Source organism: Bubalus kerabau, chromosome 10 (genome assembly GCF_029407905.1).
Source record: "Bubalus kerabau isolate K-KA32 ecotype Philippines breed swamp buffalo chromosome 10, PCC_UOA_SB_1v2, whole genome shotgun sequence".
Classification (NCBI taxonomy): domain Eukaryota; kingdom Metazoa; phylum Chordata; class Mammalia; order Artiodactyla; family Bovidae; genus Bubalus; species Bubalus kerabau.
The window spans coordinates 27,639,688-27,661,745 of record NC_073633.1 but is presented as its reverse complement, the minus strand read 5'-3'; the positions used below and the strand labels follow the sequence as shown (position 1 = coordinate 27,661,745).

Sequence of the window (22,058 nt, the reverse complement as noted above, 5' to 3'; positions counted from 1 at the left end):
CAACAAAGGGGAAAACCCCCCTTCATGCTCTCCCTGCATTTTTGTGGGCATTTGTGGTGTCCTCTGCTTGCTGCTGCTAAATTGCTTCAGTCGTGTCCGACTCTGTGCGACCCCATAGACGGCAGCCCATCAAGCTCCACCATCCCTGGGATACTCCAGGCAGGAACACTGGAGTGGGTTGCCATTTCCTTCTCCAATGCGTGAAAGTGAAGTCTCTCAGTCGTGTCCGACTCTTAGCAACCCCATGGACTGCAGCCTAGTTACAAATAACTGGAAACCAGAACATCTGCTGCCTGCCAGCACCTAGAGGTGAAATGGAACAGAGGAGTAGATGTCTCAACTAAATATAAACTCTCCTCCCTGCATCACTCATTAATGTGTTACTTCGACTAAAATCTAAGAACTGGCACTGGTTTAGATCTTTCTGTACTTTCTTTTCTACTTGTCTATTTGCCTTTGGTTATTTTATATTAATTCATCTATTAAAACAATGAAATCAAATGGAAGATTGACAATGACATTCTACATGATCATGTACAGTATACAAAACTTCAGTCACCAAATAGTGTGGTGTCAACATTTACTAAGTGTTACAGATACCATATTTTGTAAGAGCACACTGTAGCCTTGTGGCACAGAAAAAGTCAGCATGCTTAACTTGACTTTACAGAGAAAAAAATAACAAACCACTAAGAAGAGAAACTGAACACTTTGGGGTAAAAAATATGACGTGAGGACAATTTAAGGACACCTGATCTAATAAATACAATTCTACTTGTAAAGGCAGCAGGATTGAATATACTGATGCTCTTCAAAGTCTACTAAGTAAAACTCAATGTCAGATTTCAAAGATTAATGCTTTTTCCTGTTAAGCATTTCATTAAAAAAAAACACATACAACTGAATAGATTCTGAAAGTCAGAGTGATTTTTTTATCATTTGATATTGAAGTCACTTTATTTATTGAAAAATATAAACAAAGACCTAGAATCAAGTGAGAAAAGAAAAAGATACATTAATTATTTTGGAAAAGACTGCCTTTTGTCAAGAAAGCTAAAGGGCTTCCCAGGTTGAGCTAGTGGTAAAGAACCCAGCTGGCAATTCGGGAGACATGAGATGCTGGTTCAACCCCTGGGTCAGGAAGATTCCCTGGAGGAGGGCATGGAAACCCACTCCAGTATTCTTGGCCCTTCCCAGGTGGCGCTAGTGTTAAAGAACCCATCTGCCAGTGCAAGAGATGAGGGTTTGATCCCTGTGTTGGGAACCCACTCCAGTATTCTTCCCTGCAGAATCCCCATGGACAGAGGAGCCTGGCAGGTTACAGTCCATGGGGTTGGAAAGAGTTGCACATGACTGAAGCAACAGCACAGCACACACATAAGAAAGCTAAAGATCTGTGAGTTTGTTTCATTGTGGTTTTTTTAAGAGTCATTAAATTCTGGATAAAGAAATATAAGCATAGGCTAAATGAATGACCAGAATGACCAGTAAGTAGATTACAGGAAGGATTCATAGTGTATACTAATATGTTTTGAATGGGCTGGCAAAATTATTATCAGTGTATGTCAACTTATTTTGTCTTCTGTTTCTCTCAGCTTAAACCCTTTACATGTGTGTGTGTTAGTCACACAGTCATGTCCAACTCTTTGGGACCCCATAGACTGTAGCCACCAGACTCCTCTATCCATGGAATTCTCCAAGCAAGAACACTGGAGTGGGTTGCCATTCCCTTCTCCAGGGGATCTTCTTAACTCAGGGATCAAATCAGGGTCTCTTGAATTGCAGGTATATTCTTTACCATCTGAGCCATCAGGGAAGCCCTCACACACATAATACGAACTGCTTTCTCCATGACACTTTCAGGATCTACCTAACATAATAATCAGGGAAAGAAAAGTAGAAAATTAAACATCTGTGAGCCAGAAGTTTTTCCCATCTGTGAAAAAGACCATGTGATCTATGAACATGACAAACCCCACTTCCTGTTTGAAGGAGTCACACAGGAACAGGTACTATGTATATGTGCTTTCAGGCACACAGAGACACTGAACTCTCAGCTTGAGGCAGAACTGAGCACATTTGTGCAGGGGAATCCACGCCTCATGCCGCTCTCCAGCCTGCTCTGGGCGTTCCTGGCCGTCACCTCTGGTAGGGATGCTTCCAAGCCTGGGTGTGAGAGGTCAGGGTGAAAGGCCTGCACACGGACATGTGGAGCTTCACAGGGACTTGGGGGGGAAAGGAGGGCTGGGGAAAAAGAAGCATTTTATAATTTCAATTTGGTTTGTCTCTGGGTCCTAAATTAATCTAAATCCCACACTATTTTATTTACTACTTCTTCTCTGTTTTGTTTTTTTTCCCCCATAGGATCCAGTGTGGCCCAGAAAGTAACTCAAGTCCAGACAGCTGTACCCAGTCAAGTGGGGCAGACAGTCACTCTGAATTGTCGATATGAAGTAAGTTGGACCATGGAATACTACTACATTTTTTGGTATAAACAACTTCCCAGGGGAGAGATGACTTTCCTTATTAGTCAGTATTCAGAAGACAGTAATGCAAGGAATGGCCGCTACTCTGTAAACTTCCAGAAAGCAGATAAATCCATCAGCCTCATCATTTCAGCCTTACAGCTGGAAGACTCTGCAGAGTACTTCTGTGCTCTCCGGGAGCTCACAGTGCTTGAAGTAATGGGAAAAGCTGAACAAAAACCCCAGAGCTTAATAAGAGAGAGCCCCACTGCTTCAGGACCTCAGTTGAAGTGCACACCTGCACATGCCAGAAAAGAGATGGTAGTCCTGTGGTTGCTTCAGCTGTGGTCTGGATCAGAAGATTTAATTCTAAATAAAAGCTCCTTCTAGATGGATCACCAGGCTACAGCTGGAACCAGGTGGGCCTTCCCCACAGGAACTGGAGCCGGAAGAAGACAGGGAATAACTGTGGTTTCTCCCTCCCTTTGGTCCCCCAGTTTCCCACCACTGCTTTGGGTCCCCCATTTGAGCAGGAGGCTGGTAGACACTGGAACTGGGAAAGAACATCTTATCTCCTGCAACTCCTTTCTGGTGGATCCACTTCACAGCTCTTGCCTCCCCTTTCACCAAGAGTTTCCTCTGATTGCCCAGGTTGATACAGGCTTTCAGCTCTTGCTAGTATCTTTGTTTTCCTTAACCCTGCCTGCAAATCTATAAATATTCCCTTCATTAAACTTTGTAGTTAATTCTGCAAGTAAATCAAAGATCTTTCTATATTTGGAAGCAGGTGTCCACAGTAACTTTCTACTAATACATTCTTCTTTTGAACTTTCAACTTTAAATCAATCATACAGAACATGTGTAAACTTGTTTAAAGCTATAAACTTGCTCTGTAATAATTTAAAGTGACTGTTTCACTAAAATACACTCACATCACAAATCTGGGTATAGTTATCTGGAATCATTATGAAAATCATTTCCTTATCCCTTTCTTCTTAGACTTTGTGTCACTTAAGGTACAAACAGGGAAGCAGACCATCAGTGATGTCGAATAAGAGATTAATTATATATAAATATTAGAACTCAGGCAGTTGCTAGAGTTGATGGAGTAGTCTATACAAGCAGAAAAGATATAAGCACACTAATGTTCATTGCAGCACTAATTACAGTAGGTGGACATGGAAGCAACCTAAATGTCCAATGATGGAATAATAGATCAAAAAGATATGGCATATATACACAATTGAATATTATTCAGCCATGAGAAAGAACAAAACAGTGCCATTTGCAGTGGCATGGATGGACCCAAAGATTGCCATGCTAAGTGAAGTAAGTCAGACAGAGAAAGACAAGTGTCATCTGATATCTCTTTTTATCAGATGGAATTTTAAAAAGTGGTATTTACAAATGAAGGTGTTTACAAAACTGAAATAGAGTCCAGGATGTAGAAAACTAATTATGGTTACCAAAGGGTGAAAGGGATATGAGGGATAAACTGGCAGACTGAGATTCACATATACACACTGCTATATATAAAATAGATAACTAATGAGAACCTTCTGTATAACACAGGAAACTCTACTGAATATTCTATAATGACCTATACAGGAGCACAATCGGAAAAAGAATGGATATATGTATACGTATAACTGATTCACTTTGCTGTACAACAGAAACTAACATTGTAAAGCAACTATACTCCAATAAAAATTAATTTTAAAAGTAGAGATAATAAATCTACTGGAAAAAAATAAGAGTTTTCAGAGCTTTGAAAAAACAGTGATACCTGACTTCTCATCCAAACCAATAGAAGTTACAAAGGAAAAGTATTTTTAAAGTGTTTAAGAAAATAAACAAATAAAACTTTCCAGCTAGCTTTTAAGAAAATGAAGATATATATTAAAATGTCTGTGTTGAATATCAATGCTAAGAGGGTGGAAAGTCCATGTGAAGACTTTTAAACTATATTTGCAATGCATATTTCTGAAAAAGGACTCAAATAAAAAAATATATAAAGCACATACAAATTAATCGGTAAAGAAAACAGTCAAGAAGAATGGGACAATCTTGGGGATCCAATTCAGAAATTTGATATTCAATACCTAATAAATATACTAAAAATAATATTTTTATTCATCAGGTAAGTGAAAATAAAGCTTCCTCTGAGTGCTCCATCTTTGTCCTTTCAGCTCCCTGAATGTACTAATGTAGCTAGGAGAATATGACCCAAGAGGACAGGGAAAAATAATGACTGTCTCAAAGAAAATAAGTGATTAAATAAATTTCTTATAGTTTCCCTCATCAAACCAATGTGGAGGAAAAAAAAAAAAAGTAGTAACAAGTCACAGATTCTGGATATTTAAGAAAATGCAGGTTTCACTAGAAAAAAAGAAAGATGATATTTTTTTAGCTTATTCTATGTCAGGCACTGTGGTATGCATTTCAGACTCATCATCTAATTTAAATATCAAAACCCTATGAGAAAAGTTTTATTGTTTCTGTTTTTTTTTAAGCTTTGGGAAATGAGCCATAACTTTCCTAACTGTGAAATGCTTCTCTACCTTTTATTATCAGCCAGAGTGTAGCATTTTAGGGGGCTCCTGAGGAGCAAGGTCTGGACTATGGAGAAGCACTTGGACTCAAAATAGGGTGGCTGGACATCTGAGTGATGGTGACATTACTGGTGGTGGATTCATTTTGATATTTGGCAAAACTAATACAGTTATGTAAAGTTTAAAAATAAAATAAAATTAAACTGAAACCAAAAGTGAGCTAGAATAGAAGATTCCAAACCTAGGCACAAAGTCCCAGGATGAGTGGATGAGGAAATCATCCACTAACCAGTTAACAGTGCTGAATGCTTTAGCAAGTTTTTTATATTATAGTATGCTGGGAAAATTGAGGGCTACGATGGGGTATTATTCTCTAAACACTCCTGTGATGCTATCTTCCCAAATACTAACATGGTGTTAGCTCTGAAGTTCTTTACATCTTTACTCTTCTCTACCTGGTGAATTCTTTATTTAAATCTTTCTATTTTCCTTCCTTGAGAATTAGACTCTGGCACACTGCAGGTAGCAGGCATGAAAGCTGAAACACTGCCACCTGGGGTCCTACTCAGAGGTTTTGTGATACTTACACTGGCTTCCTTGCTGCCCTCTGTGCTGAGTCTCTTCAGTCGTGTCCAACTGCAACCCCATGGACTAGCCCACCAGGCTCCTCTGTACGTGGGATTCTCCAGGCAAGAATACTAGAGTGGGGTTGCCGTGCCCTCCTCCAGGGGATCTTCCCGAGCCAGGGATCAAACCCACACCTCTTAGATCTCCTACACTGACACTCCTATACTCCTTTACCACTGGCACCACCTGGGAAGCACTAAATTGTGAGGAAGTCTAGTCAAGGTCAGGAAGCAACAGTTAGAACTGGCCATGGAACAACAAACTGGTTCCAAATAGGAAAAGGAGTACTTCAAGACTATATATTGTCACCCTGCTTATTTAACTTATATGCGGAGTAAGTCATGAGAAAACCTGGGCTGGAAGAAGCACAAGCTGGAATTAAGATTGCCAGGAGAAACATCAATAACCTCAGATATGCAGATGACACCACCCTTATGGCAGAAAGTGAAGAGGATCTAAAGAGCCTCTTGATGAAAGTGAAAAAGGAGAGTGAAACAGTTGGCTTAAAGCTCAACATTCAGAAAACGAAGATCATGGCATCTGGTCCCATCACTTCATGGGAAATAGATGGGGAAACAGTGGAAACAGTGTCAGACTTTATTTTTGGGGGCTTCAAAATCACTGCAGATGGTGATTGCAGCCATGAAATTAAAAGACGCTTATTCCTTGGAAGGAGAGTTATGACCAACCTAGATGGCATATTCAAAAGCAGAGATATTACCTTGCCAACAAAGGTCCGTCTAGTCAAGGCTATGATTTTTCAGGTGGGGGAACTGAAGCAGGGGTCCAATCCCAAAACTGGAGCAACTGTCTGAGTCAGAGAAGAAACATTTAAGGCTGAGAGTGAGACAGCTGATCTGTGGCAGCCTAAATGGAATGAAAATCAGAGGGTCCTTGCCACAGCCATACAGACCCCAGGTGGCACAGTGGCTAGAAGCTGGAGTTTAGGGATTGTGGAGCAATCCCAGGGCAAGGGCTGCTGTTGACTGCACAGTGACAGATGGAGGGGATGTGAGGGAGGAGTTTGTGGTGTGCAATGCCTGTGCAGAAAAGCCAGGCAGCCATGGAAGCAAGGCGATACTGCTGAGTCATGTGTAGGGGGTGGAGCCATCAACCATGGCCTCTCTCCACCTACACGCCAGCATCGGCAACTGAACAATAGGGAGGCTGGCCCATCAAACACCTGACCCCTGAACTACAGAGTAGGACCCCACCCAGGGTGCCCCATTAAGTGCCTGATGCGCCCCTCTATAGAGTAGACCCCAGCTGGGGGTGGGGGGCTCCTGATGCACCTGAGCAACAGAGAAGGACCCCAGGAAAGGAAGCCATCTAAGTGCCTAAAGGGGCAGAGCCTTGGAGAAAGACTGGCCAAAGAGGCCTTCTAATGACCAGCTACAAGAGGCTCAAAAAGACTCTGATATGGCCATAAGTCCTGCGGTGGAGGCAGTCCGTGTCCCTGCACATTTGGTGCTGCCAGGGTCCTCACAAGCCAGGCAGCTGTGCCACCTTCATGCTTAACTCTCACTGGGGCAGAGCTGCCACAGGCAAAAAAAAGTCTTGCGCAGGGTAGCTTCAGTAGTGTCCAACTCTTTGCAACCCTGTAGACTGGCCTACCTGGAGAAGGAAATGGCAACCCACTCCAGTATTCTTGCCTGGAGTAACAGCAGCAGCAGACTGGCCTACCAGGTTTCTCTGTTGGGGGGTTGGGGCGGGGGGCGGTTCTCCAGGCAAGAATACTGGAGCGTATTGGCCAATACTGGCTGCCATACCCTTCTAGAGCACTATATTTCCTGCTGCCCTAGCCGCCAACTCTCCTGAATAACTGGTGCTGCCAGAACCCTTGCAACCCAAGCAGCTGCACCACCTCCACATCTGTCCCTCACAGGGGCAAACCCAAGTCCTTCAGGGCAGCCTCAGGGGCAAACCCCAGTGGATGACCCACATGCAGAGGTGGAAACAAAACCACAATTGAAACCCAAGGGCAGTGTGACTAAGGAAGAAAATCCAAAAACCTCCCACCAGCTGTACAAGCTGCAAATTAAATCCACACATGGACCACATGGGGTCGCTGTTGCAACGAGCTGATTCTAAAATGTGACCCTTTTATGTTACTTCTGTGCAAGGTGTTCTAGCATATTTAACTCCCTCATAAATCCTTCTTTCTTCTCCATCTGGTACTGAAGGAAGCTGGTTATTCCATACTTGTTATTTCATATATACTGTGTCAAAATGTTACTAGAAGTCATTGGCACTCATTGATCTTTTCCATGGGAAAATGAAAAAGTTGCTTACTTAGAATACTTTCAACAATTTTAGACCTGGAAGTGCTCCCCTAATATTTTCCAGTGATTTTCCTTTCCCATGTTATATAAGCAAAGAACTCAACATACCTCTATTTTTTTCCACATTAATGTGAGTGTCTAACTTGTTTGGATTATTGCAATTGGCTGATTCAACTAACATTAAGATCTCTTTTGGATTTAGCTCTTTTTCAGAGTTAAATTTTTTTTTTTTTTACTGTTACTGAGTTTATATATATATATATATATATATTTTTTTTTTTTTTTTGGCTGTGGGATCTTAGTTCCCCACATACACCCTGCAATGGAAACTTGAAGTCCTAACCACTGGACTGCCAGGGGATTTTCTACTGGGTATTTCTTGAAGGAAGAGTGAATGATCCATATATACATTAAAAATAGTCACATATGCTATAATTCCTACACAACTGCTTTCTACTGGTCACGGTTCTTTAATGTGGATTAGAAAAGAAGGAAAGGAATGAGAAGCAATTACAGTTTACTGCTGACTGTTTCGGAGAAGGCACTCCAGTACTCTTGCCTGGAAAATCCCATGGGCGGAGGAGCCTGGTAGGCTGCAGTCCATGGGGTCGTGAAGAGTCGGACACGACTGAGCGACTTCACTTTTACTTTTCACCTTCATGCATTGGAGAGGGAAATGGCAACGCACTCCAGTGTTCTTGTCTGGGACGGGGGAGCCTGGGGGGCTGCCATCTATGGGGTTGCACAGAGTCGGAAACGACTGAAGCGACTTAGCAGCAGCAGGAGCTAGCCAGTAGAGACTAGTGAAGGGTCCACTTCTCTGTTTAATATCTGTTAAGTGAGTTTGAGTAGCAGATGTAAGGTGTGGACTTAGTGTTATTACAAAAGGACACCAGGGTGTCAGGAGATGAAAGGTCCAGTTCAGATGGCCTCATTTGCTCTTTTGTGAAATAAGATTAAGATTTGATTTCATCTTACATTGGAACCAATGGGGGATTTCTGGGCATGAATGACCACCTCAGATGGATTATTCTCAGAGCTCCATGAATACGAGACTGACTACAGTGGATGAGCACCTTTTGGAACTGTGGGAAATGGATGAGGAATAAGGAGCCCAGTGAAATTTATCCTTTGAAATATTTGTTTCATTCAGACCAAATCTTTAGAGGGTTCAGATCAGATCAGTTGCTCAGTTGTGTCCGACTCTTTGCGACCCCATGAATCGCAGCACGCCAGGCCTCCCTGTCCATCACCAACTCCTGGAGTTCACTCAGACTCACGTCCATCGAGTCAGTCATGCCATCCAGCCATCTCATCCTCTGTCATCCCCTTCTCCTCCTGCCCCCAATCCCTCCCAGCATCAGAGGCTTTTCCAATGAGTCAACTCTTCGCATGAGGTGGCCAAAGTACTGGAGTTTCAGCTTTAGCATCATTCCTTCCAAAGAAATCCCAGGGCTGATCTTCAGAATGTACTGGTTGGATCTCCTTGCAGTCCAAGGACTCTCAAGAGTCTTCTCCAACACCACAGTTCAAAAGCATCAATTCTTCGGTGCTCAGCCTTCTTCACAGTCCAACTCTCACATCCATACATGACCACAGGAAAAACCATAGCCTTGACTAGACGGACCTTTATTGGCAAAGTAATGTCTCTGCTTTGAATATGCTATCTAGGTTGGTCATAACTTTCCTTCCAAGGAGTAAGTGTCTTTTAATTTCATGGCTGCAGTCACCATCTGCAGTGATTTTGGAGCCCAGAAAAATAAAGTCTGACACTGTTTCCCCATCTATTGCCCATGAAGTGGTGGGACCGGATGCCATGATCTTCGTTTTCTGAATGTTGAGCTTTAAGCCAAGTTTTTCACTCTCCACTTTCACTTTCATCAAGAGGCTTTTGAGTTCCTCTTCACTTTCTGCCATAAGGGTGGTGTCATCTGCATATCTGAGGTTACTGATATTTCTCCCGGCAACCTTGATTCCAGTTTGTGTTTCTTCCAGTCCAGCATTTCTCATGATGTGCTCTGCATATAAGTTAAATAAACAGGGTGACAATATACAGCCTTGACATACTCCTTTTCCTATTTGGAACAAGTCAGTTGTTCCATGTCCGATTCTAACTGTTGTCTCCTGACCTGCATACAGATTTCTCAAGAGGCAGGTCAGGTGGTCTGGTATTCCCATTTCTTTAAGAATTTCCCACAGTTTGTTATGATCTACAAGGTCAAATGCTTTAGCATAATCAATAAAGCAGAAGTAGATGTTTTTCTGGAATTCTCTTACTTTTTCTATGCTCCAATGAGTATCTGCAATTTGATCTCTTGTCCTCTGCCTTTTCTAAAACCAGCATGAACATCTGGAATTTCATGGTTCACGTACTGTTGAAGCCTGGCTTGGAGAATTTTGAGCATTACTTTACTAGAGTCTGAGATGAGTGCAATTGCGTGGTAGTTTGAACATTCTTTGGCATTGTCCTTTGTTACTGGAATGAGAACTGACCTTTTCCAGTCCTGTGAGCACTGCTGAGTTTTCCAAATTTGCTGACATATTGAGTGAAGCACTTTCACAGCATCATCTTTTAGGATTTGAAATAGCTCAACTAGAATTTCATCACCTCCACTGGCTTTGTTCATAGTGATGCTTCCTAAGTTCCACTTGACTTCATATTCCAGGCTGTCTGGCTCTAGATGAGTGATTACACCATCATGATTATCTGGGTCATGAAGATCTTTTTTGTACAGTTCTTCTGTGTATCCTTGCCACCTCTTCTTAATATCTTCTGCTTCTGTGAGGTCCTTACCATTTCTGTCCTTTATTGAGCCCATCTCTGCATGAAATGTTCCCTTGGTATCTCTAATTTTATTGAAGTGATCTCTAGTCTTTCCCATTCTGTTGTTTTCCTCTATTTCTTTGCATTGATCGCTGAGGAAGACTTTCTTATCTCTCCTTGCTATCCTTTGGAACTCTGCATTCAGATGCTTATCTCTTTCCTTTTGTCCTTTGCTTTTCACTTCTCTTCTTTTCACAGCTATTTGTAAGGCCTCCTCAGACAGCCATTTTGCTTTTTTGCATTTCTTTTCCATGGGGATGGTCTTTACCCCTGTCTCCTGTACAATGTCACGAACCTCCGTCCATAGTTCATCAGGCACTCTGTCTATCAGATCTAATCCCTGAATCTGTTTCTAAGATCATGGCATCTGGTCCCATCACTTTATGGCAAATAGATGGGGAAACAGTGACAGACTATTTTTGGGGGCTCCAAAATCTCTGTGGATGGTGAGTGCAGCCATGAAATTAAAAGATGCTTGCTCCTTGGAAGAAAAGTTATGACCGACCTAGACAGCATATTAAAAAGCAGAGACATTACTTTGCCAACAAAGGTCCATATAGTTAAAGCTATGGTTTTTCCAATAGTCATGCATGGATGTGAGAGTTGGAATCTAAAGAGTGCTGAGCGCCAAGGGAGGAGCTAAGATGGCAGAGGAATAGGACAGGGAGAACACTTTATCCCCCACAAATTCATCAAAAGAACATTTAAACGCTGAGTAAATTCCACAAAACAACTTCTGAATGCCGGCAGAGGACATCAGGCACCCAGAAAAGCAACCCATTGTCTTCGAAAAGAGGTAGGAAAAAATATAAAAGACAAAAAAAAAGAGACAAAAGAGGGAGGGATGGAGCTCCGTCCCAGGAAGGGAGTCTTAAAAAGAGAGAAGTTTCCAAACACTAGGAAACACTCTCACTGCCGAGTCTGTGCCAAGCCTTGGAAGCACAGAGGGCAACATAACAGGGAGGAAAAATAAATAAACAATTAAAACCCACAGATTACGAGCCCTACGTTAACTCCCCCAGCAGAGAAGCAGCGCAGATGCTTGCATCCGCCATTAGCAGGCGGGGGCTGGGCAGGGAGGCACAGCACGGGCTGCATTGCTTAGAGTAAGGATCTGGCCTGAATACCCTGAGTGCTACCTGAGCGAAATAATTTGGGCTAGGAAACCAGACTGTGGGATATCTACCACGTGAAAAGTCAGCCCTAACCTAAGACACCTCCAGACCCGTGCACGGAACAAAGGACTGTACAAAGATAGCTGCCTGCAGACCGTCCCCCTCCAGTGACAGGCAGCCAGAGCCGGAAGGGGGCAATCGCAGTCCCAGAGAGACAATATCTACAAAACTGTAAGCAGGCTTCTTTGCTAGCTAAAACTTCTTGGGGTTCTGGACAGTCAACATCCGCCTGAGAAGGTGCACCAGTTGTACACCCAGATAACCGAGCGGCAGGGAGTCAATAAGTTTCAGCAACCTCACTCACCAAACACCTCATCACCAGAGCTGCTCGGACCTGGGAAGGGCACAAAACGCAGGCCCAACCGAGTCTGTGCCTCTGAGGACTACCCGAGTGCCTGAACCTGAGTGGCTTAGACCTGGGAGGTGCAAGCAGGCGAGGGCCAGCTGTGGATGGTTCCTGGCGGAGCAGCCAAGAGACTGAGCAGTGTGGGCAGGGAGGCTACACGTGCTGTGAGTGGGGGCAGGCCCAGTGTGGCTGAGGCACTGCAAGCACGCACCAGTCTTATTTATTTGCAGCGTCCCTCCCTCCCCACAGCATGACTGAACAAGTGAGCCTTAAAAAAAAAAAAAAAGGTGTCCACCACTGTCCCCTTTGTATCAGGGAGGAAATCAGACACTGAAGAGACCAGGAAACAGAAGAAGCTATAACAGAGGGAACAGCCTTGCAAGCGACAGGGAATAGATTAAAACCTTGTGGTTAGTACCGACTACATAGGAAGGGGCCTATAGATCTTGAGAAATATAAGCCTGAACAAAGAACTAGCCGAAAATGAACTGAATCCACCATACACACAACAACATCAGAGAAAGTCCTATATATATTTTTACTATTTTTATGATCATTCTTTCTTTCTTTTTTTATTAAAAAAAATTTAGGTCCTCTATTACTCCTTTAATTTTCACTTTTATAACCTACTATTACTTTGCAAAAAAAAAGACCCTTTTAAAAAAAAGCAAACTTCATATATATATTTTTATAACTTTTGTGACCTTGTTCTTTCTTTCTTTTTCTCTTTCTTTTCTTTTTTTTCTTCTTTTCTTTAACGTTGTATTTTTGAAATTCCAAACTCTGCTCTAGATTTTTAATTTTAGCTTTTTAGTATTTGTTATCAATTTTGTACCTATATATTTTTTTTATAACTTTTGTGACTTTTTTTCTCTTTCTTTCTCTTCATCTTTTCTTTAACATTGTATTCCTGAAATTCCAAACTCTACTCTAGATTTTTAATTTATGCTTTTTGGTATTGGGTTATCAATTTTGTACCTATATTTTCTTTATAATTTTTGTGACATTGTTTTTTTTTTCTTTTTCTTTTTCTCTCTTTCTTTTTCTTCTTCTTTTCTTTAACATTGTATTTTTGAAATTCCAAACTCTACTCTAGATTTTTAATTTTTGCTTTTAGGTATTTGTTACCAATTTTGTACCTTTAAGAACCCAATCTTCAGTACCCATTTTTTACTAGGGAGCGAGATTACTGGCTTGACTGCTCTCTCCCCCTTCGGACTCTCCTTTTTTTCCCACAAGGTCGCCTGTGTCTCCTCCCTAAGCCCTCTCTGCTCTGCCCAACTCTGAATTTCTGTGTGTTACAGACAGTGGACAACACTTAGGGAACTGATTACTGGCTGGATCTGTCTCTCTCCTTTTCATTCCCTCCTTTTATCCACCTGGCCACCTCTGTCTCCTTCCTCCCTCTTCTCTTCTCTGTATAACTGCATGAACATCTCTGAGCAATCCAGTTGTGGAGTACACATAAGGAAGTGATTACTGGTTAGCCCGCTCTCTCCTCTATTGATTCCACCTCATCTCATTTGGGTCACCTCTAACTCCCTCCTCCCTCTTCTCTTCTCTGTGTAACGCTGTGAACCTCTCTGGGCAGCCCTCACAGTGGAGAAACTTTTCATCTTTAACCTAGATGTTTTATCAATGGTGCTGTATAGAAGGAAAAGTTTTGAGACTACTGTAAAAATAAGACTGATAACTGGAAACAGGAGGCTTAAGTCCAAACCCTGACTACAGGGAACATTAATTGACAGGAGCTCACCAAATGCCTCCATACCTACACTGAAACCAAGCACCACACAAGGGCCAACAAGTTCCAAGCAAATTCTCCAGCAACACAGGAACACAGCCCTGAGCTCCAATATACAGGCTGCCCAAAGTCACCCCAAAACCACAGACATCTCATAACTCATTACTGGACACTTCATTGCACTCCAGAGAGAAGAAATCCAGGTCCACTCATCAGAACACTGACACAAGCTTCCCTAACCAAGAAACCTTGACAAGCCACCTGTACAAACCCACACATAGTGAGGAAACGCCACAATAAAGAGAACTCCACAAACTATCAGAATACAGAAAGGACACCCTAAACTCAGCAATTTAAACAAGATGAAGAGACAGAGGAATATCCAGCAGGTAAAGGAACAGGATAAATGCCCACCAAACCAAACAAAAGAGGAAGAGACACGGAAACTACCTGATAAAGAATTCCAAATAATGATAGTGAAATTGATCCAAAAACCTTGAAATCAAAATGGAATCACAGATAAATAGCCTGGAGACAAGGATTGAGAAGATGCAAGAAAGGTTTAACAAGGACCTAGAAGAAATAAAAAAAGAGTCAATATATAATGTATAATGCAATAAATGAGATCAAAAACACTCTGGAGGCAACAAATAGTAGAATCACAGAGGCAGAAGATAGGATTAGTGAATTAGAAGATAGAATGGTAGAGATAAATGAAACAGAGATGAAAAAGGAAAAACGAATTAAAAGAAATGAGGATAATCTCAGAGACCTCCAGGACAATATTAAATGCTACAACATTCGAATCATAGGGGTCCCAGAAGAAGAAAACAAAAAGAAAGACCATGAGAAAATACCTGAGGAGATAATAGTTGAAAACGTCCCTAAAATGGGGAAGGAAATAATCACTCAAGTCCAAGAAACCCAGAGAGTCCCAAACAGGATAAACCCAAGGTGAAACACCCCAAGACACATATTGATCAAATTAACAAAGATCAAACACAAAGAACAAATATTAAAAACAGCAAGGGATAACAACAAATAACACACAAGGGAATTCCCGTAAGGATAACAGCCTATCTTTCAATAGAAACTCTCCAAGCCAGGAGGGAATGGCAAGACATAAATAATGATGAAAGAAAGTAACCTACAGCCCAGATTATTGTACCCAGCAAGGATCTCATTCAAATATGAAGGAGAAATCAAAAACTTTACAGACAAGCAAAAGCTGAGAGAATTCAGCACCACCAACCAGCTCTCCAACAAATACTAAAGGATGTTCTCTAAACAGGAAACACAAAAACGGTGTATAAATTAGAACCCAAAACAATAAAGTAAATGGCAACGGGATCATACTTATCAATAATTACCTTAAACGTAAAAGGTTTGAATGCCCCAACCAAAAGACAAAGACTGGCTGAATGGATACACAAACAAGAACCCTACATATGCTGTCTACAAGAGACCCACCTCAAAACAGGGGACACATACAGAATGAAAGTGAAGGGCTAGAAAAAGATTTTCCATGCAAATAGAGACCAAAAGAAAGCAGGACTAGCAATACTCATATCAGATAAAATAGACTTTAAAACAAAGGCTGTGAAAAGATACAAAGAAGGTCATTACATAATGATCAAAGGATCAATCCAAGAAGAAGATATAGCAATTGTAAATATATATGCACCCAACATAGGAGCACCACAATATGTAAGACAAATACTAACAAGTATTAAAGGAGAAATTAACAATAGCACAATAATAGTGGGAGACTTTAATACACCACTCACACCTATGGATAGATCAACTAGACAGAAAATTAACAAGGAAACACAAATTTTAAATGATACAATAGACCAGTTTGAACTAATTGATATCTATGGGACATTTCATCACAAAACAATGAATTTCACCTTTTTCTCAAGCACACACGGAACCTTCTCCAGGATAGATCACAACCTGGGCCATAAATCTAGCTTTGGTAAATTCAGAAAAAATAGAAATCATTCCAAGCATCTTTTCTGACCACAATGCAGTAAGATTAGATCTCAATTACAGGAGCAAAACTATTAAAAATTTCAACATATGGAGGCTGAACAACACGCTGCTAAATAACCAACAAATCACAGAATAAATCAAAAAAGAAACCATAATTTGCATAGAAATGAAGGAAAATGAAAACACAACAACCCAAAAGCTGTGGGAAACTGAAAAAGCAGTCTTAAGGGGAAGGTTCATAGCAATACAGGCATACCTCAAGAACCAAGAAAAAAGTCAAATAAATAATCTAACTCTACACCTAAAGCAACTAGAAAAGCAAGAAATGAAAAACCCCAGGGTTAGTAGAAGGAAAGAAATCTTAAAAATTAGGGCAGAAATAAAGGCAAAAGAAACAAAAGAGACCATAGCAAAAATCAACAAAGCCAAAAGCTGGTTCTTTGAAAGGATAAATAAAATTGGCAAACCATTAGACAGACTCATCAAGAAACAAAGGGAGAAAAATCAAATCAATAAAATTAGAAATGAAAATGGAGAGATTACAACAGACAACACAGAAGTACAAAGGATCATAAGAGACTACTACCAGCAATTATATGTTAATAAAATGGACAACGTGGAAGAAATGGACAAATTCTTAGAAAAGTACAACTTTCCAAAACTGGACCAGAAAGAAATATAAAATCTTAACAGACCCATCACAAGCACGGAAATTGAAACTGTAATCAAAAATCTTCCAGCAAACAAAAGCCCAGGTCCAGATGGCTTCACAGCTGAATTCTACCAAAAATTTAGAGAAGAGCTAACACCTATCCTACTCAAACTCTTCCAGAAAATTGCAGAGGATGGTAAACTTCCAAACTCATTCTATGAGGCCACCATCACCCTAATACCAAAACCTGACAAAGATCCCACAAAAAAAGAAAACTACAGGCCAATATCACTGATGAACATAGATGCAAAAATCCTTAACAAAATTCTAGCAATCAGAATCCAACAACACATTAAAAAGATCATACACCATGACCAAGTGGGCTTTATCCCAGGGATCCAAGGATTCTTCAATATCCACAAATCAATCAATGTAATACACCACATTAACAAATTGAAAAATAAAAACCATATGATTATCTCAATAGATGCAGGGAAAGCCTTTGACAAAATTCAACATCCATTTATGATAAAAAACTCTCCAGAAAACAGGAATAGAAGGAACATACCTCAACATAATAAAAGCTATATATGACAAACCCACAGCAAACATTATCCTCAATGGTGAAAAATTGAAAGCATTTCCTCTAAAGTCAGGAACAAGACAAGGGTGCCCACTTTCACCATTACTATTCAACATAGTTGTGGAAGTTTTGGCCACAGCAATCAGAGCAGAAAAAGAAATAAAAGGAATCCAAAATGGAAAGGAAGAATTAAAACTCTCACTGTTTGCAGATGACATCATCCTCTATATAGAAAACCCTAAAGACTCCACCAGAAAATTACTAGAACTAATCAATGAATATAGTAAAGTTGCAGGATATAAAATCAACACACAGAAATCCCTTGCATTCCTATACACTAATAATGAGAAAACAGAAAGAGAAATTAAGGAAACAATTCCATTCACCATTGTAACGAAAAGAATAAAATACTTAGGAATATATCTACCTAAAGGAACTAAAGACCTATATATAGAAAACTATAAAACACTGGTGAAATAAATAAAAAAGGACACTAATAGATGGAGAAATATACCATCTTCATGGATTGGAAGAATCAATATAGTGAAAATGGGTATACCACCCAAAGCAATTTATAGATTCAATGCAATCCCTATCAAGCTACCAACGGTATTCTTCACAGAGCTAGAACAAATAATTTCACAATTTGTATGGAAATACAAAAAAAACTCAAATAGCCAAAGCAATCTTGAGGAAGAAGAATGGAACTGGAGGAATCAACCTGCCTGACTTCAGGCACTACTACAAAGCTACAGTCATCAAGACAGTATGGTACTGGCACAAAGACAGAAATAGAGATCAATGGAACAAAATAGAAAGCCCAGAGATAAACCCTCGCACCTATGGACACCTTATCTTTGAAAAGGAGGCAAGAATATACAATGGATTAAAGACAATCTCTTTAACAAGTTGTGCTGGGAAAACTGGTCAACCACGTGTAAAAGAATGAAACTAGAGGACTTTCGAACACCATACACAAAAATAAACTCAAAATGGATTAAAGATCTAAACCTAAGACCAGAAACTATAAAACTCCTAGAGGAGAACATAGGCAAAACACTCTCCGACATACATCACAGCAGGATCCTCTATGACCCACCTCCCAGAATATTGGAAATAAAAGCAAAAATAAACAAATGGGACCTAGTTAAACTTAAAAGTTTTTGCACAACAAAGGAAACTATAAGCAAGGTGAAAAGACAGCCTTAAGAATGGGAGAAAATAATAGCAAATGAAGCAACAGACAAACAACTTATCTCCAAAATATACAAGCAACTCCTACAGCGCAATTCCAGAAAAATAAATGACCCAATCAAAAAATGGGCCAAAGAACTAAATAGACATTTCTCCAAAGAAGACATACAGATGGCTAACAAACACATGAAAAGATGCTCAGCATCACTCATTATCAGAGAAATGCAAATCAAAACCACTATGAGGTACCATTTCACACCAGTCAGAATGGCTGCGATCCAAAAGTCTACAAGCAATAAATGCTGGAGAGGGTGTGGAGAAAAGGGAACCCTCTTACACTGTTGGTGGGAATACAAACTAGTACAGCCACTATGGAGAACAGTGTGGAGATTCCTTAAAAAACTGGAAAGAGAACTGCCTTATGATCCAGCAATCCCACTGCTGGGCACACACACTGAGGAAACCAGAATTGAAAGAGACACGTGTACCCCAATGTTCATTGCAGCACTGTTTATAATAGCCAGGACATGGAAGCAACCTAGATGTTCATCAGCAGATGAATGGATAAGAAAGCTGTGGTACATATACACAATGGAGTATTATTCAAACATTAAAAAGAGTACATTTGAACCAGTTCTAATGAGGTGGATGAAACTGGAGCCTATTATACAGAGTGAAGTAAGCCAGAAAGAAAAACACCAATACAGTATACTAATGCATATATATGGAATTTAGAAAGATGGTAGCAATAACCCTGTATACGAGACAGCAAAAGAGACCCTGATGTATAGAACAGTCTTTTGGACTCTGTGGGAGAGGGAGAGGGTGGGATGATTTGGGAGAATGGCACTGAAATATGTATAATATCATATATGAAATGAGTCGCCAGTCCAGGTTCGATGCACGATATTGGATGCTTGGGGCTGGTGCACTGGGACGACCCAGAGGGATGGTATGGGAAGGGAGGAAGGAGGGGGGTTCAGGATGGGGAACACATATATACCTGTGCAGATTCATTTTGATATATGGCAAAACCAATGCAATATTGTAAAGTTAAATAAAATAAAATTAAAAAAAGAAAAGAAAGCTGAGTGCTAAAGAATTGATGCTTTTAAACTATGGTGTTGGAGAAGACTCTTGAGAGTCCCTTGGACTGAAAGGAGGTCCAACCACTCCATCCTAAAGGAGATCAGTCCTGGGTGTTCACTGGAAGGACTGATGCTAAAGCTGAAACTCCAATACTTTGGCCACCTCATGCGAAGAGTTGACTCATGGAAAAGACCCTGATGCTGGGAGGGACTGGGGGCAGGAAGAGAAGGGGACGACAGAGGACGAGATGGCTGGATGTCATCACCAACTCAATGGACATGAGTTTGAGTAAACTCCGGGAGTTGGTGATGGACAGGGAGGCCTGGTGTGCTACGATTCATGGCGTCGCAAAAGGAGTCAGACACGACTGAGCGACTGAACTGAACTGAACTGAACTGATGGTAGGCATTGGTCTCATGGTTAAAGATACCTTATTCCTCAATACAGACAAGTTTCCTGCACATATGGATTTTTTATTCTACTATGGGGAGATAGGACAAGAAAACAAACAAATGACTTCAAAACTTAAGTGACATTAATAAAACAGCATAAAATTAAAAAGAATCACAGTGGTTGTGTGCTTAGTTGCTCAATGTTCTAAAAACTCCAACTGTGTCTTGAATTTCAAAAAAAAAAGGGGGGGGGTGAAAAGTGGTGTTAAGATCTGGGATAAGGAAGAGTTTTCAAATGCAGTAAGGGTCCTAAGGCAGGAGGAAATTTGATTTATTTGTGAAAGAAAGATGGCTGGGATATTATGATATATATTATGATATTCCCATAAAGTAGTGAAAAAAGGGAGGTGGGTGATAATGGCAAAGAGGTAATCAGGAGCTCAGTCTTATGTGGACTTAAAACATTATGGTTAGATTTATATTTTATTCTACATGTAACAGGAAGCATTTGAAGGGTTTTGGGGTGATCTAATCTAATTTATAATTTTAGAAGGTTCACAGTCTGTGCCCTGAGGAATAACTCATTGAGGAAGGCTGGGACAAGATTAAGCCTTAAAGACAATTAGAAAGACCTTGTAAGAGACTCAATGAGATCTGACAGAGACCTGATGGAGGCCAAGTTCTGGAAGGGGTCCTATAATGTGGTCACTTTTTTATATGTGAAAAACTTTAAAAGCAAGCTATTTTAGTGGCAATTGGTTAAAACAATCTTTTCCCATGCTCACTACTTCTGTATCACACTTCCCCTTGTTTCAGGTAGTATTGGAGTAGCTTCAGACATTTTTAGAAATCAGGTTATAGGGGTGAGATTGAGTTGAGGACACATTTAGTTTGCATCAAATGAGATATATTAATGTGATTCACAGTGACTTCTGTGTATAGTTAAGTTTTTGCTAGTCAATCCTACTGTAAGAATTGCTTCCAGAAATATTCCTTCACACTACTATGTCCACTCACCCAGCATTAGGACATGAAACTTCAGAAAACTAGCTTGGGCATGTTCTATGGTCCTCAGTACTTCAGCATATAGTTAGAAGAGGAGAATCAAAGTTTAAGATATACAGATTGTGTCATATAATTTAGTAATTTACCTATTATAGGTCTCATGTAAATGGAATAAATCATATAGTATTTGCCCTTTTGTGCCTGGCTTATTTCACTTTAGCATGATGTCTTCCAGGTTCACCTGTTTTGTAGCATGTCTCAGAATTTCATTCTTTTTAAAGGCAGAATAATATTCCATTGTAGAGATATGCAACATTTTTGTTTATCCATTTATCAGTTGAAATATGATTTTTTAATCTGAGAATTGAAGGATAAGAAAGATTTGAGCAAAGCTGGCTAATTAATGGAGGTGAGCATCAGGAGTATAAGAAAAGATAGAAGAAGTAGTCTGGGGCCATAGCATTCAAATATTTGTGAAGAGTATGGATTTTATTCAAAGTATAAAGACAAAGCTGTTGGCTGAATGAAAACTCCACATCGACATGATATAATTTGTGTTTTAATTTTGTTATCCTTGCTGCAATGTAGTGAGCAAGGAGTGAATATTGTTTTGTGAATGAATTCAAGATGTATTTATCTCTTCCAACAGTTTTTTTAAAAAACTGAGATATAATTGACATATAACATTGTGCAAGTTTAAAGTGTACAACGTTTTGATTTGACATGCTTATATATTGCAGTATGATTCAGTTCAGTTCAGTCGCTCAGTTGTGTCTGACTCTTTGTGACCCCATTAACCGCAGCACGCCAGGCCTCCCTGTCCATCACCAACTCCCAGAGTCCACCCAAACCTATGTCCATTGAGTCAATGATGACATCCAACCATCTCATCCTCTGTCGTCCCCTTCTCCCCCTGCCCTCAATCTTTCCCAGCATCAGGGTCTGCATATAAGTTAAATAAGCAGAGTTGCAATATATAAACCTGATGTACTCCTTTCCCAATTTGGAACCAGTCTATTGTTCCATGCAGGTCAAGAAGACAAGCTGGAACCAGACATGGAACAAGGGACTGGTTCCAAATTGGGAAAGGAGTATGTCAAGGCTACCTGCTTATTTAACTTGTATGCAGAGCA

At 40.4% G+C, this 22,058-nt stretch overlaps 1 gene segment (V, D, J or C); it reads left to right on the top strand.

Moving 5' to 3' along the window:
* The first annotated feature begins 2,102 nt into the window (after positions 1–2,102).
* On the top strand, positions 2,103–3,194 carry LOC129620443 (T cell receptor delta variable 1-like). The segment is given in 3 exon segments: positions 2,103–2,148; positions 2,365–2,674; positions 3,028–3,194. Coding segments are annotated over 3 exon segments (450 nt in total).
* Positions 3,195–22,058: the final 18,864 nt, after the last annotated feature.